The 15,932-nt window shown below is 33.1% G+C and overlaps 2 protein-coding genes across 2 annotated transcripts; both read left to right on the top strand.

Annotated features, from left to right (window-relative positions):
- Positions 1 to 1,718: 1,718 nt before the first annotated feature.
- Positions 1,719 to 6,159, top strand: LOC110454862. The gene is made up of 7 exons (XM_021504611.1): positions 1,719 to 1,735; positions 2,484 to 2,559; positions 3,420 to 3,468; positions 3,838 to 3,864; positions 4,134 to 4,308; positions 5,191 to 5,279; positions 5,933 to 6,159. Exons 2-7 carry the CDS (start codon positions 2,515 to 2,517, stop codon positions 6,070 to 6,072), a joined length of 525 nt encoding a protein of 174 aa, XP_021360286.1. The 5' UTR covers positions 1,719 to 1,735; positions 2,484 to 2,514; the 3' UTR covers positions 6,073 to 6,159.
- A 944-nt stretch (positions 6,160 to 7,103) lies between these two features.
- On the top strand, positions 7,104 to 12,010 carry LOC110454865. Its single transcript, XM_021504616.1, has 5 exons — positions 7,104 to 7,184; positions 9,216 to 9,297; positions 9,718 to 9,895; positions 10,965 to 11,050; positions 11,701 to 12,010. The coding sequence occupies exons 1-5, from the start codon at positions 7,176 to 7,178 to the stop codon at positions 11,823 to 11,825; spliced, it is 480 nt and encodes a 159-aa protein (XP_021360291.1). The 5' UTR covers positions 7,104 to 7,175; the 3' UTR covers positions 11,826 to 12,010.
- The last annotated feature ends 3,922 nt before the right edge of the window (positions 12,011 to 15,932 follow it).

Raw genomic sequence — 15,932 nt, 5'->3', positions numbered from 1 at the left:
ATTATTGATATAAAAAAAAACAGTCGGTATTGTACGTGTTGAAACACTTCCTAGATGTATTGTTGTTGCCTTAAAATATTACAACGATGTCAGTACGGTTACATAATACACCCCACAAGCAATGCATTGTTGTATTACCCGCAAAGTGTCAACAACTTTACAATATCTTTTACACACAACATGTACCGATGACGACGTTAGGTTACAGGTTAACTTTACAACGTTACAATCACAAAGGACAAGAGCAGTTTTATCAATAGCACAACAATGCATATCGTTAGAATTTTATATCATAAATTACCACTAGTGAAAATCCTGTTTTCTGATTGGTCCAGGCAAATTGTTTATTTCACACTGTCATATTCGTTTAAACATTGAATCAATCGAGGGTACTTCACAACGCCCTAGAATTGAGCGACAGTGTGGGACAGTGCAAAAACATGGTCGCACAAAGAAGATTGGCGTATGGCTCGTTTCAGCCGCCATGTTTTTCGGTAACAACTGAGGAGACAAGACAACCAAAATAATCCATACAATACCTACCACGCAATCTACAAGATACAGTAATACATACCAAGCAATCCACAAGAAAAAGTTAAACATTCAACGCAATCCACAAGATACAGTTAAACATACAACGCAATCCACAAGATACAGTTAAACATACAATGCAATCCACAATATATAATGATATATAACACACAATCATCAATTTACCATAATGCATAAAACACAATCAACAACATACATAATACACACAACACAATTCACATGATATAGGTATACATACCAAAAGTACCAAAAGATTCATAATACATACCACAAACTCCATAAAACGCAATATTACATACCACACAGTCTACAAGATATAATGATATATTCCACGCAATCCACAAGTTAAACATACAACGCAATCCACAAGATACAGTTAAACATACAATGCAATCCACAAGATATAATGATATATAACACACAATCACCAATTTACCATAATGCATAAAACACAATCAACAACATACATAATACACACAACACAATCTACATTATATAGTTATACATACCAAGCAATCCAATAGATTTATAATACATACCCCAAAATCCATAAGATACAATATTACATACTACAAAGTCTACAAGATATTATGATATATAGTCCAGGGAATCAACAAAATACAATGTTGCATACCACACAATCCACACGCACTCGCCTTTTCAGAAAGACGGGTGGGACTTTTAATTTAAGAGTAGCATTGATATGTTCTTGTACTAGGACCCATTGTTTTAACAGTTGTATATTTATTGAAGAATAGGAAACGTTGATATCAGACAGGAATTTTAGAAACATTTGTCAAATGTCATCAACTTTTTTCATGTATGATTGTACTTAATTTTAAATTAGCCAATCGACTCTCTATAAATCAAGTGATCAGGGGTCAGATTGCAAAGATAGGTTATTCTTACGGACAATCGTATAAATGTATACACAGATTACCAGACCAGGATTTGACCATATGTGACCCGATGGACAGTGGCTATACAAATCCAGCTGTTACATTTACCGCCCCCGGTGGATTATCACTCAAGTCAGTGATAACTGATATGTATGGATTGATGCCTTTGTGTATTTGTTCAAGACTTTTTTAACACTAGAATTTAAATATGTTATGAAATAAATATAGTTAATATCATAAGGTATTCAAAAGTCTAGGTATAAAGGAGTTCGTCCATAGAAGTGGTAATTATTTAATTACAAGTTACCTCTGCTGTCATACATGACACAAACCGGAGTCGCAATAAAGAAAATGCATAGTGTCATGATTCTCCATATTTACATACATCATAATTTTGCTGTGAATTGAATAATATCTACGTTTTGACAAACCAGATGCGTAGCTGACTTCTGTCTTTGAGCTAATAACACAGGTTATAAGTGAAAAAGAGGAAGTGCAAACTTCTAATGCTAAACATACGTTTAAAATACATTTTATTACGGAAAAAATCTGTTTGTAAATAATGCATAATAAGCTGAACAATAAGCGAGTGATAATTTTTCATTTGTATATCAATATTAAACTTCTAATATCTGTTTTTATCGAGAGAAATTATAGGAAAATATAACTCCAATATGAAAAGAGCTTTAAATGATGTCGTGATTTTTTAATTTATGTTTTAAATTTGTTGCACAACAGTGCTTGTCATGGGGAAATATGTGATAAAATCATGATACATATTACAATAAAAACGTACATAACGAATGAAATAACCCCACAGCATTCGTGAGACTTACGGGTCGCTTATATTAATTGTCTTAATATATACACTGCTATACATTGCATATAAAAATATACGGTTTGCCTGATATGCTATATCTTTATATATGACGAAATTGTATGACGGAATCGAATGAACAGGCATTACGCAGAATATTCCGTGTTAACCCAATAATGAATTAACCATCATCTGCTGTCATAATACCATCACAGTGTCTGGTTATAAAATGTACGCACTGACCACATGTGGACATCAGGTGAAAACAAAGAACCGGACACCATGTACACGGTAAGTTGAATGGGCGAGCTAATTGGTGTGTCCATAATATGAAAATACACTGTATATTTCAATTTACTGTTTATTTATTTGTGCAACTATTTACATGATTCAGACCTAATTAATTATGAATATAATATTGATAAGAACATAAATAATATTTTATAAAGTTCTCTTTAGTTACGATGTTTTATTAAACCATGGAATTAAATAAAGCCTTGATAAAATATATATTACAATAACCAGGAACGGCGGAATAGACTGAAGATGCAGATCGACAGTCGACAAAGGCCTTAATATGTTACAAATAGTTATTAACGACCATACGATATTGTGTTCCGAACATTAATTCGATTTAAACTTTTACAAACATTGTAAACATTTCTATGAGATATGTAACTACATATCAAAAGGATTTGTTTGTCTTTCAAATGCATGCATAAGGAATATTTTTACTTGTTATGCGGTATATGTCTAAACAAATTCCGCCCATTTAACGATAAGCTTTGCGTTTGCAAACCAGTGGAGTCTTTATTCAGACACACGGAATGACCAGTAAATTGTTTTGTCATTTCCTAAATCGTTTAGTATACATTGTAAAACAGTTGGCTACATAATGCGTTATATTGTCATATATATTGTAATACAGTTGCCTGTATCAAGTTAACATTGTAAGCTGTTATATACTTAACTTTTTTCAGTTTTGTTGTCAGTGATGATATACTCGATTTTATTTGGTTTATGTTTCCCTTGTAATTTATCTAACTGTATAAGGCTAACTTTGTCAGTATTGGGTTAATTTGTCTTTATTTGGTTTTACACTACTCAAATGCTGAAATTAAATTCTACATCCTTCTTTTTTATGTTTCAAGATATTTGCTACCTTTGCTGTGATGCTGTTACTGTCATCTACAGTAACGTGTGAGTATACCACAGAATTGCTATATCAGACATATGGTGCTTTAACTTCGTGATAAAGACACAATTGGCGTCATGATACAACGCTAAAGACAAACTTGGTGATGTTTTCCCCTACTTTTTAGATCTAGATCAGTCAGGTCAGTTTATACTATATTGCCAAGCTATTCATGTAAATGCAATACGAAAATTACACTGTTTTTCGCTTTGAATGAAACAGCACTTACCTGGACGTTAGTGTTGTAAAATTACTGTTGTGGAGGGAATGTTGACGGTTCATTATAAATACACATTTATTTAAATTGCTTTTGCCGTCATCATTTTTTTTTTTTTTTTGGTAAGCATCAGTAACGGTGTCTTTTTCCTTTCCAGCGGATCAAGAGGAAGACGATTCGGAAAGTGAGTATCATATTTAGAAGAAAGAATGCTAAATTTAACTGTTGCAGTTACTCAGACAAAGTAAGTTTCTGCCATATAACTGTGTGTTGTACGGAGCACGTGCTGTAATGTACAAGTACTGTAAGGTTAATGTCATGCAGATTAAACAGCCAATTTAAATTAGCATTAATATCTAATCAACTGCGACAAACCATGATCAGGTTTTTATGCAGTTATTATTGTCATTCTTCTAGCTATATCTATTTTAAGTTCTCTTACTTTGCTTAAAGGATCATGTTGGCTCGAACAATATTACGAGGGGAAATGGAACAGGATCCTGAATGACAAGGTATCAGATGATCACGTGATCATCGATGATAACGAGATGGAGGTCACTATAGATGGAATAACACAGACATTTGACTGTATAGATGGTGATGCACAGGGATACAACAGCCTTATGTTGTAAGTAGTACAACGTCATGTTACATCAGTATACATTTATAATATCACATTATACTGAAAGTGTCCAACATCACGTTACGACAAGCGTGATAATAGTTGTAGTACATCTTTCTGTTGTATTTTACAAAGTCTAAGTTGAAAAATTCAATGCTGCCACTTGTGTTCATGCATGAATGAACTTTGGAAGTCGTTCAAGCCCCTATTGCAATTAGTGCATACAGTGTTGTTGATAGATGTTCAATTTCTGTTAACTCTTAAAAACTCTCATAACTATCAAAATTAACAGTCACGCAAAAAACTGATTTGAAATGCAATCTCAAAAACATTTTAACAGATAGTGGTTATATCGTGAAAATCAGTAATCCAATGTATCCGTCAATCTAGTCAGTTGTTTGTGTGATCGCAACAAATCAAGTATGAAGGACGAAAACCTACTACACGGAGGCACGGTAGTCTAGTGGTAGGACGCCGGGCTCGTGGTAACCGAAGGGTTGCGGGTTCGAGTCACGAAACGGCGCTGTGTTGTATCTTTGAGCAAGATACTTTACTCCGTTTGTTCTAGTCTACTCAACAACTGTAAATGAGTACGTGGTTGGGCAGTGCTAGAATTGTTGAACGCTAGCTGTGAGCGCCGAAAGGGCAGCACCGGCTGTATGCTCCCCAGGGAGTTGAGAAATATATTGGCTGGTTGCAAAGGCCTTGTAACCACGGATGATATTTGTTGAACTGCTTTGAGACGACCTACGAACTAGGTCGTGATAAAGCAGTATATAAGAACCTCGACTTATCATTAATATTAACACATATCAATGAAGTACGCCATTCGTTGTTGTTATTAGTCGACTCTGCTTAAACATATTTTACTTATTGTTATGCCAACAGATCTTCTAACGGTTCCTCCTACCTTTGTCTTGCCTTCAAGTTCCGAGACGACTCCTCCGGGATTGACTACTCCGTGTTTACCAACAATGGTAGGGCAATAGTGCAACTTTGTTTTGGGAACACAAACAAAATAAAACATATCTCTTACGATTAATTATTATACTTTACTACGAATCCGTAATATATTGTTAGCGATTGCTATTAGGTGGGTATTGATTAAGTCTGTCGGTAAAAAATAGTGGTATGTAGAATCGAAAATTGAATTGTATGAATACTATATATTTGGAAGATAAAACAAAATACATAACATACACAACAACGAAACAGTTGTGAAGGCCTCATACTACATATATTAATATTAGATATCAACAAAATAATTCCATGTAAAATATGTGACATGAATAATGTTTCCCCCGATGTTGATTTAAACAAACAAAATTAAAAATAAAAATAAAGCCTCTTACGATAAATTTTTTTATTGCTTTAGTGACACGAACATGCTATTGGTTAAGATTAATGTTAGTTGAGGGTTGATTTTGACGGGAGACGCCATGACGGATGTCATATCTTAAGTGTTACTTCCGTTTTCAGTGCGGGACATCTTTCCACTTGTTTTGGTTCTACACGGTTCCTGTTGTTGTCTTACCTTATCGATTTCGAAGTCAGGTTTAGTACTCAAATATCTATTCTCTATTACGCTTGTTTCTTCAGTTAATCTTGAAATTATTATTTCTATTAACAGGTACATTTGAAGGATTAAGTCCCTTACCTGAAGTTCTCACATTTGAAGCCGCGTGTGGAAACTTTACTGACGGGTCGGTAGCATTGGACTTACAGAGGGACTATACTGACACAGCAGTGCTACAAGACTTTGTCGGATAATCTACGCGAAGGATAAATATAAATAGTTGATTAATAATTATAGAGTCATTGTTACAATGTCTAGACTTAACATTAAAGATTTACCAAACCTCATGATCGTTTTTGTTTTCCTTTTGTTTTATCTGTTTACGTCATTCTCATAATTTTTAAAAGAAGTTATACATCTTTACATTTTTAATACTTGTCGCTTCGAAACGTATTTTGTACATGGTTGTATCATACACGTGTCTTGAGAAAGGGTCGAATTGCTTTTAAAAATAGACATTTGTTATATACACACGGACTGGCACACAGCCAGGATCACAGCAAACAGACAAAACAGACACTAGACACTCGGAATAAATGCAAATGGCAGTAAAAACAGCAGAGGTTACATAACTGAGAGAAAACAAATAGAACAAAGCAAAAGGTACAGACAGGAAATATCCATGAACACAAAGCAGAAATCACCTTTGTCAAAAATTAAATTGCTGATGCTGAGAGCCAAAATATAAAAAGGAAACATTTCACTGCTCCATATAAGTATTTCGTCTATTTAAGATTTACCATTTATTCGTCTAAACAAAACATACAGCTAAAAGAGGAAGGTTGTTTTCCCCAAAACGTTCCAGTTCCAAGTACAAAGTTACTACTAACTTTGGTAAGTGATAGTACAGTGTACGTAAAATAGTCAAAGATACGTAGTTAGAAATCATCACAAACGGACGACAAACATAGTCGGGATTATAGGTAGCAGTGTACAGTAGCGTACGGTGGCCATGGGTGTTATTTTTGTTCAATGAATAACCCCTGTAATATTACATGTATCAAAACTGTAAAAAAAAAAAAAAAAAGTTTATTATAGGCTTACCTTAGATAAGATCAACATTGTTTTACTAAAGTACTCGGTCATACATGTAGTATTGACTAGCATGTAGCGCTTACGACATCACAATTATGCTAAGGACTTGTGATTGGTGTTCTGCGTGGATGACAACCATAATATATGCATCAGCCAAATGTTGCATCTATCAACTGTTTCTATAAAAGACGATGTATTTGATTTAACACACGGGTTGTTACATAAAGCGACAAAAAGACTGAAAGGCATTGTATCTCGCAACATGGAACGAGTAAGTATCTCATTGACAGTTAAATTGTTAACAAGTATATACATGAGTAAACTATATTGAATGATAGATGCTGATTCAGCGTGGAGATATTGGTGATCATATATACATTTTGTATTATCTAAATCACATTTCAACCAACATGTGTTATCATATGGGTACTACCGATTATTTAATGGAGACTTTAAACAGTTTTTGAGCGTTTCACTTTAATAAACGCAATAGTGCGTATTCATTTTTATCGTTATTATCAGAAATTATCAGAAATGAGGATGGCAATGAGCCAGTTGTTGTTTGTGAGATTATCATAAAAACATATATGACCACAAAAGTTAATCATGCTTGTAATCAGGTATGGGGCAATTACATTGGTAATGTAATTAATTAAATTACACATTACATTGGAAAAGTAGCATTACCATTACTATTACCATTACATGGTTTTCTTAATGTAATTGTAATGGTAATTAATTACATTGTAATTAATTACCATGACAATGTAATTAATTACCATGACACATTACTTTATTTAATATTCTCGGTATATTATTTTTAATCCAAGCCAATAAAAATACAAGTTTAAATGACATATTTACCTTTATCTGTTATGAACCTGTTGTTTGTGTTTCATATAGGGAATTTACATCACTACATATATACAAAATGTATGTATACACTCGCATGGTATGTACATGTACTCAGCTCTGGGAAGATGTTCTGCTCAGACAGCGTACACTACATATATGTAAACATGCATATTGCATTTGATCATCATCAGATGTTCAAAAGTTTCGTCATTTAGACGGCATCTGTCTGGGCGGAATCCATCTTCCCGGCAAAACTGAATAGTCTCACGACTGAAGCTGAAGATGATGTGATAGTCAAATAGTTGATAGCAAGTTTTGACAGAACAGGTTTTTGGACAGGATTTGTTTGCTAAAATGACATTGGGTCATCCTCCATGTCAATACAAAGGTTTTCGAGATATTTCTCTACTTCCTTTGGTGCCAACCCAGATTGGTGTCTTTTCCTTCGGGTTGCTCGCAGAAAACTGAAGAAATCCATGCATATTGCCATAAAATACCCTGTTGTGTGTTTGGGAATTTAAAAATGGCTCAAATGTGGTTGTTCAAGTTTTCAAGTGAAAGTTTAATTCAGTGTTAGTACTGTTCACTATAACTTCAACCTTACAAAGATAGAATGTTCTGAATGTTCTGAATGGTCAACCCTGTTATGATACATGTACTCACTGTGTGGCAATCTTTTGATATCAAAATCACAAGTTACCTGGTCTCTGTGAAGGAGACAATAGCTAAGCTATGAATAGGGGATTAGGATCAATACAGGTATAACCTCTTATTACCTGTGTCCTTACATAATAAATATTTACTTTGGAAACTTTCTATTTGATTAAATTGTATAAAGGATCATGAAACATCAACACACAACATTAAAGTAATTAAAAGTAATTAAAAGTAATTGGGCATTACATACATTTTTCAATGTAATTAATTAAATTACCATTACATGTAATTGAAAAAATCCTCAATTACACATTACATCCAATTACTTAACAAAATGTAATTAATTGCAATTAATTACCATTACACATTACCATTACCCTCATGCCTGCTTGTAATAGATGAACTTCTGTTTTCGATCAAGAATCAAAATATTAGTACATACAATTAAAGTGTGACTTTATAAATAAACAATGTACGTATTACACATTTAACATACTATTCGATACAGTGTGTGTATCGTTCTCTATCGATAGGCGAAACGTCCGGGATCGAGTGACATAAGAAATATATAATTTCGTCACAACGTTCAGCAGACCTGTAAACAACACACATCGCTCAATCAGTCATAGCTTGACAAAGGGCCCAGTCGGTCTTGAAACTTTGCGACACGTTAAATACGTACAATGTTTGTGTATAAAATAAAATATTGATTTTGCAAATTTCTAAACTGATGTCTCTTATTTTATATGTTAATATAATATATAGCTTATCTCATGCCGTTTGCTTGCAGATCCTGATTGGTCTTTGTGTCTTCCTAAGTGGGGCAATATTTGCTGTCGAAGGCAGCGTGTTTGCAGGCACAGCGTCAAAAAGTAAGATGTTTGGTAACTTGAAAGTCAGAGTTATTTCAGGATACAGGTAGTCGAATCCGAATAGCTCTTCAGACTGAAGAATTCAGAAACTATAACTTAATGTTAATAGATATCGTTTCCTTATTCATGTTATTTGTAAATACAGTATGTTCTTTTTATTGTTAAAGAAATTCTACATTTATGTTTGTTAATATTTTTTCATCCATAACCAAAACGTTTATCTTTTTCTTTTGTTATTTGACTTTTTTTCCTGCAAGAAGGTGTTTAATAAATATTTTCAAGAACAAAATGAAAAACATTCACACAAAATTCTACTTTTCATGAACTATTAGACATCAGTTCAATTGTACATCCATAAGTGAATTTTTGGTCTTTCATTTAATACTTGCTCTCCTTAATATGTTTGGCTACATTGTGTAGGGTTGTGTAATATTGGAAAGCAGATGAACGGGGTATGGATCGGAGTTCTTGACCACATGGACACACACGACTGGATCGTTATTATGAAAAGTAATACAATTCATGTCAACGTGCGGGATGCAGAAGCGACATACGTGTGTAAAGGAGAGAATCAATACGGCAGTACTTCCTTGTGGATGTAAGTCAAAATTGTTGATATTAAGTGACACATTCCGACGGAAATTACATTTATTTATGTTAATAACTCTTGTTGATGTTAAGTTAAACTTTTCGACGGAAATTGGATTTATTTATGTAAATAACTCTTGGTGATGTTAAGTTAAACTTTTCGACGGAAATTACATTTATTTATGTTAATAACTCTTGTTGATGTTAAGTGACACTTTTCGACGAAACTTACATTTATTTATGTTAATAACTCTTGTTGGTGTTAAGTGACACTTTCCGACGGAAATTACATTTATTTATGTAAATAACTCTTGTTGATGTTAAGTTACACTTTTCGACGGAGATTACATTTATTTATGTTATAAATTCTTGTTGATGTTAAGTTAAACTTTTCGACGGAAATGACATTTATTTATGTAAATAACTCTTGTTGATGTTAAGTTACACCTTTCGACGTAGGTTACATTTATTTATGTAAATAACTCTTGTTGATGTTACGTTACACTTTTCGACGGAGATTACAAAATTATTTTTTATGTAAAAAACTCTTGTTGATGTCACTTGCTATTTAAGTTACTCTTGCTTATATGAAGTGCATTTTTATGTTTATATTTGAAGCTATGAGATTTTCGAAGGAGACTTACATGTGCAATGATGAAACTAAATTGTGACAATGATTGTAAAAAAACCAGTTGAATATTCAGTTCACGATATCAAAAATTTTAAACGAGATTAGGTGAATTAACATTTTAATCAATGTTGCCATACAGTAATAATGTTAAGAGATTCGTCATGTGAGGTCAGAAGCATTACTTTGTGCCGCCTAATATTAGCTTTAAAGCAAGCCGTCGTAAAGATAATCACCGTACTGATTCATGCCACACTGAAATGGTTTTAAGCACTGTCGATACATCTGCTCACGTATGTTTGTTTCTAGGTGCATGCGTGACTTTTGTGTTTGATTGCAATGTGAAATATTGGAAACATTAAAAAAAAAACTCTCAATTAGAAATTTAGATAGATTGAAAAGTCGTTTGCGAAAGAATCTAAAACCTGATTGAACTGTCAAAATGTTACAGGACTGAGAATGGTAGTAAGTACCTTTGTGTATACAGAGCTATCATGATGGACTCCGTGGTTCAGTACTCGTTGTCAACAAACACTGGTATGTTGGAATTCTTAGCAAATAAAAACTTTTAAATTGAATATTCTCTAAAACATTTTTATTATTTAAATATTCCGAAATGCTTTGTATTAATTACTTGCAATTTATGTGTTTAAATAATAACATGATTTCTCTTATTGATACGACTGCATGTTATAAAATGATGTCATTGTATACACATTAATTCACTGTAGCGGACTGAAAAAAATTGTGTTAAATTTAAGGGGTGGGGGTGGGGGGGGGGGGGGCAATTAATTGTCAAATATAGAGCTCAATGTGTACACGATGGCTTCCAATTCAGTGCATGTATTTTGATTTATTTTGTAAAATGCAGTGGGTTTAGTCTTTTCTTGACAGTACAAGTATTTCCAATATTGTTAAATAAACTACACTGATAAACATTTTGCTTTGAGATATTGTAAGATATCCTCAATACTGTGTGTTGCATTACATTACGATTATTTTACGTCTTGTTTGTTTCTGTTTATAACAAATCTAGATATATCTGTGTTACATTACAATAAGATTATTTTACATCTTGTTTGCTTCTGTTTATAACAAATCTAGATCTATCTGTGTGGTACATTACAATAAGATTATTTACGTCTTGTTTGCTTCTGTTTATAACCAATCTTGATCTATTGGTACAGGTGAATTTGCTCCAAAAGATTTGCCAGGAAGAGGTGGCCACACCATCGAACACTTATGTGGTAACGCAAGAAGACGACCTGCATTGGACATTAGACGATCCTATGAACACCAGTTACATGCTTAAGCATGCCTTGGACGATACAACTGTCACGCAATAACCATGTCTGATGGAGTATATCAAAACGAAATCAACAAAACCGCGTAACGGCTTTAGTGGCAATGTACTGGTATTGATAACAGTATATCTCCAGTAATGTACAAGTACATTATACGATGTCACACTTTCTTCAATAAAATACTTAGAACGTCTGTTTCGAATAATGCTTAATTATTTCTAAGACCTGGGCCCGTATTCATGAAACCGTTCTCATGCTCAAGTATGAATTCCTTGCTTAAACCAATTTTTTTTGTAACTCACATAAATCATGTCAATCGATCAAAAAGGCAATTGTATTGACAAAATAAAACTTTTTAAATTATTGATAAGCGGAACAAGAAACTAGACTTGAGCATACAATCCTTGCTTGAGCATGAGAACGGTTTCAGAAAACAGGCAATACGCCTATATATTCGGTCCATATCAAATGGAAAGTTGTTTCGGTTACTTTTAACCTTATATGGGACATATTAAGTTTTCCTTGTTTTTCTAGAGTTTTAAGACTCCAGATTTGTAAATTACGCGATTGGCGAGGTTTTTGTTATTATTATTATTTCGATTTTATTTTCAAATACGATATTATTTTCTAGGTAATATTTTAAAATATCAGGTAAACACGCTTTTTTATTCACAAATTAGGAAGCGTGTTTTATTAACAAGAAATACTGATTGAGAAAATGCTAATAAGTGTTGTTTTAAATATATCAAAATTCATCTGTTTATATCAGCTAAAATGATTCATTTTCATGGTTATGTTAATGAGTGATTAAAATTATTTTAACAAAATTCATTGGTTTATATCAGCTAAATATGATTGAGATTTGTATGTTATAAGTGTAAATACAAAATTATACAAACATTGTATGCAAAATCACAACAATTCATAAAAACAGTATCATATGCATAACACTCATACATGAAGTATGTTAGATGGTATAACAATTGCTCAATCAAGATTGTCATTACTTACATGTTAGAGCTTCTGCTGATAAGAGATCGTCAGAAAAAAGTCGGAGACAAAAATAAAGTTTACGCTTTATATTATCCCTATTTTAATATTTGAATTCTTGAAGTTATTTTTTTATTCCCTGTGTCATCGCAATATATATATTAAATGCTCTATTATTACACATAAGAAAATGACGTTTACACAAGCACTGCTATTATCATTACAATTGCAAAGACGATGTCAATATACGACAGACATACATGAGCATTTTGTTTTAAAGATGTAACATACATAACGTAACTTCTCTTTATGTTACATTAACTTAAGCATGTGATTACACCGTTTAAAACGGAAGTTATCGTTATGTATGCTACACTTTTAATAATGCTCATGTATGTCTGTCGTATATTGACATCGTCTTTGCAATTGTAATAATAATAGCAGTGCTTATGTATTCTCTATGTAATTACGTCATTTCGTATGTGTAATAGTACGAACGATATTCTTGCATTTTTTGCGTAGTGGTAATGCCATCATATGTTTGAAATCATTCCTTATATTGTGACGTCATATTTGTGTAGGTAATAACACAATGTCTACGTCATCAAAAAAAATAGATTCCATTACACAAAACACAAGATGCTAAGATATGTGTTTACTTAAGCAGTGACTGTAAAATTGTAAACTTTCGTTGTCTATAAATGAAACGCTGGCATATGTTACTACACTAAACACTAATTAATTATATGTTCACACTCTCTGTGTGAGCGTGATATATTGTCCACATGCATATATAAATGGCAATGACAATGTATCACTTTAAATCTGCCTCCGTTTCATGAATAATTTATGATGCTAGCTTATGATGAGGTTATGCGAGAATATAATATCCCTTTGTGTAAATTGCCTTGACAAATATGTTTTCTCTTACGATCTTCAAACATTTTACGTTGACATCTTGTCATCATGGTAATTCTCGTCAATGTGACATCATAATACCATTGACCCAACTCTTAATAATGACGTCATAATTGGTGATGTTTCAAAAATAACACTAAAAAGCTAGTCACGTGACAAATGTGTGTATTCAAAAAATGACACGCTAGTCATGCGGCAATTTGATGTTATCGCTAGAAAATATAGTAATCATTTGACAAAATAGTGTATCGACTACATGACACGCTAGTCATGTACAATTTTTTTGTATTCACAACATGCACAGCTGGTCACGATTAGTTATTGGTGTAATCACTACGTGACACGATAGTCATGTGCCAAATTAGTTGATTCACTACATGCAAAGCTAGCCACGTGTCATATTGGTGTATTCACTACGTGACAAACTGATCATATGACAAACTGTTGTGTTCACTTCATGGCACACAAGTCAAGTTACCTATTGTTTGGTTCACTACAAGCAACGCTTGTGACGTGACAAATTGTGTATTCACTACCTGACACGCTAATCATATGACAAATTATCGTATATACTACATGCAACGCTCGTCACGTGACATTTTATTCACTACCTGACATAGTTTCCCGTGCAATTATTCATGAGTATGGTGGAATACCGAATACTTTTCACGAATGAAAAAGAAACATTGGTTTTTCTATTTATGTTATTCTGTATTAGAACAAATAAGATATTGCTGCCTCGAAAATTGCCGAAATTATATGTACAGTATTTGACGTCAGAAGTTAATGATGTCACGCTTGACAACAAGTCTATTTGCCATTTCTCGAAACCATATTATTGTTTTCTGCTATTACCTCAGGTCAGATATACTTACTGTATCAAATATGTACAACACAACCACTCATTTGTTTGTACGGCGTTGATTACTATGGACAGAAATTACCGTGCTTATTAGTCAGTGTTAAAAAAGGGACGTCTTAATATGTGAAGATAGAACATTCTTTACATATTTTTATTAAATTTTATTTGATATGCACTTAAAATTATTGCTCATAATAACCCCAGATCAATAATCAATTTGTTCCCGAAAAGAAATGAGCAGCACATTTATGGTGGTCAAAATGACGTCGATGACGGAATATGGTCACCACATTACCGTAACGTAAAATCGAGCTAACCGTATTTTAAACCCGTTCCTGTTTAAATTCGTTGATTTGATCAATTGATAACAACTGATAAATTCAAACTGGAGTTAAAGAACATCTTGTCTTATATCACAGTGTAAAATACAGAGTATGTGTTAACAGACCTGAAATCAGGCTGCGGTACTACATAATGATCCACCAGGTAACGTCACGTTACACCACAATTGGTACGCAATTGGTACACAGTTGGAATATGTTTTGAATTGGACTGTAAAATTGAATTTGTATATTTTCCACTGTTGGTAAAACAATAGAGATTACTATCAGCGTTTCCACTAAATAGTTTTGTTAACAGCAACATTTTAGGAGTATGCGACAACTGCAAAGAAAACTCGTCAGAAAACCAGAAAGAACGACGTATGTCGACGAAATTTTGGAGGATTTTGAAGGGGACAATTATAGGCATTTTAAAGTGTTGATTCCTGGTTCTTATAACCGGATATAAAAATGCATATATGCAATTGTAGTTCAGTGTGGTATAAAAAAAACTACTTGAATTAAAATTAAAGTTCAGAGTCTGTGATATGATGTACCAAGTAGGGTACTAACTAATCAGGGCTGAAAACTCTTACTGCAAGTTTAGCGTTACATTTTTAAAAACAAATGCCTTATAATCAAAACCTTCCTGAAAATTAACCACCATGGGTAGTCTTTGTCAAGACCCAATAAACATTCCAGATACAATCTATGGATTTTGAAAACTTTGAAAAACCATCAAAATTGTGCCAAATGTGGTAGCGTGACGTTATGTAATAAATCAGTTACTTCGCTGTTTAACACTGCAGGCCTGCACGTGATAACCGGGTTAACTATTAATTTTGAACTGATGATCTATTTACTCCGTCATCTCAATTTTCTTCAGGGAGATTTGAACAGTTTATTTCATTACTGTAAGCGATAGGTCATATTCCGGGCGTTCCTCGGTCATCTAGAATCACCATAGGGTATAAATATGAAACATGTTTTATGTCTAAATAATTATTTTCCGAAGGCAACGGGAT

This window comes from Mizuhopecten yessoensis, unplaced genomic scaffold (genome assembly GCF_002113885.1).
Source record: "Mizuhopecten yessoensis strain PY_sf001 unplaced genomic scaffold, ASM211388v2 scaffold8071, whole genome shotgun sequence".
Lineage (NCBI taxonomy): Eukaryota > Metazoa > Mollusca > Bivalvia > Pectinida > Pectinidae > Mizuhopecten > Mizuhopecten yessoensis.
Note: the sequence above shows the minus strand (reverse complement) of the source record. Positions and strands in the feature narration are given on the sequence as shown.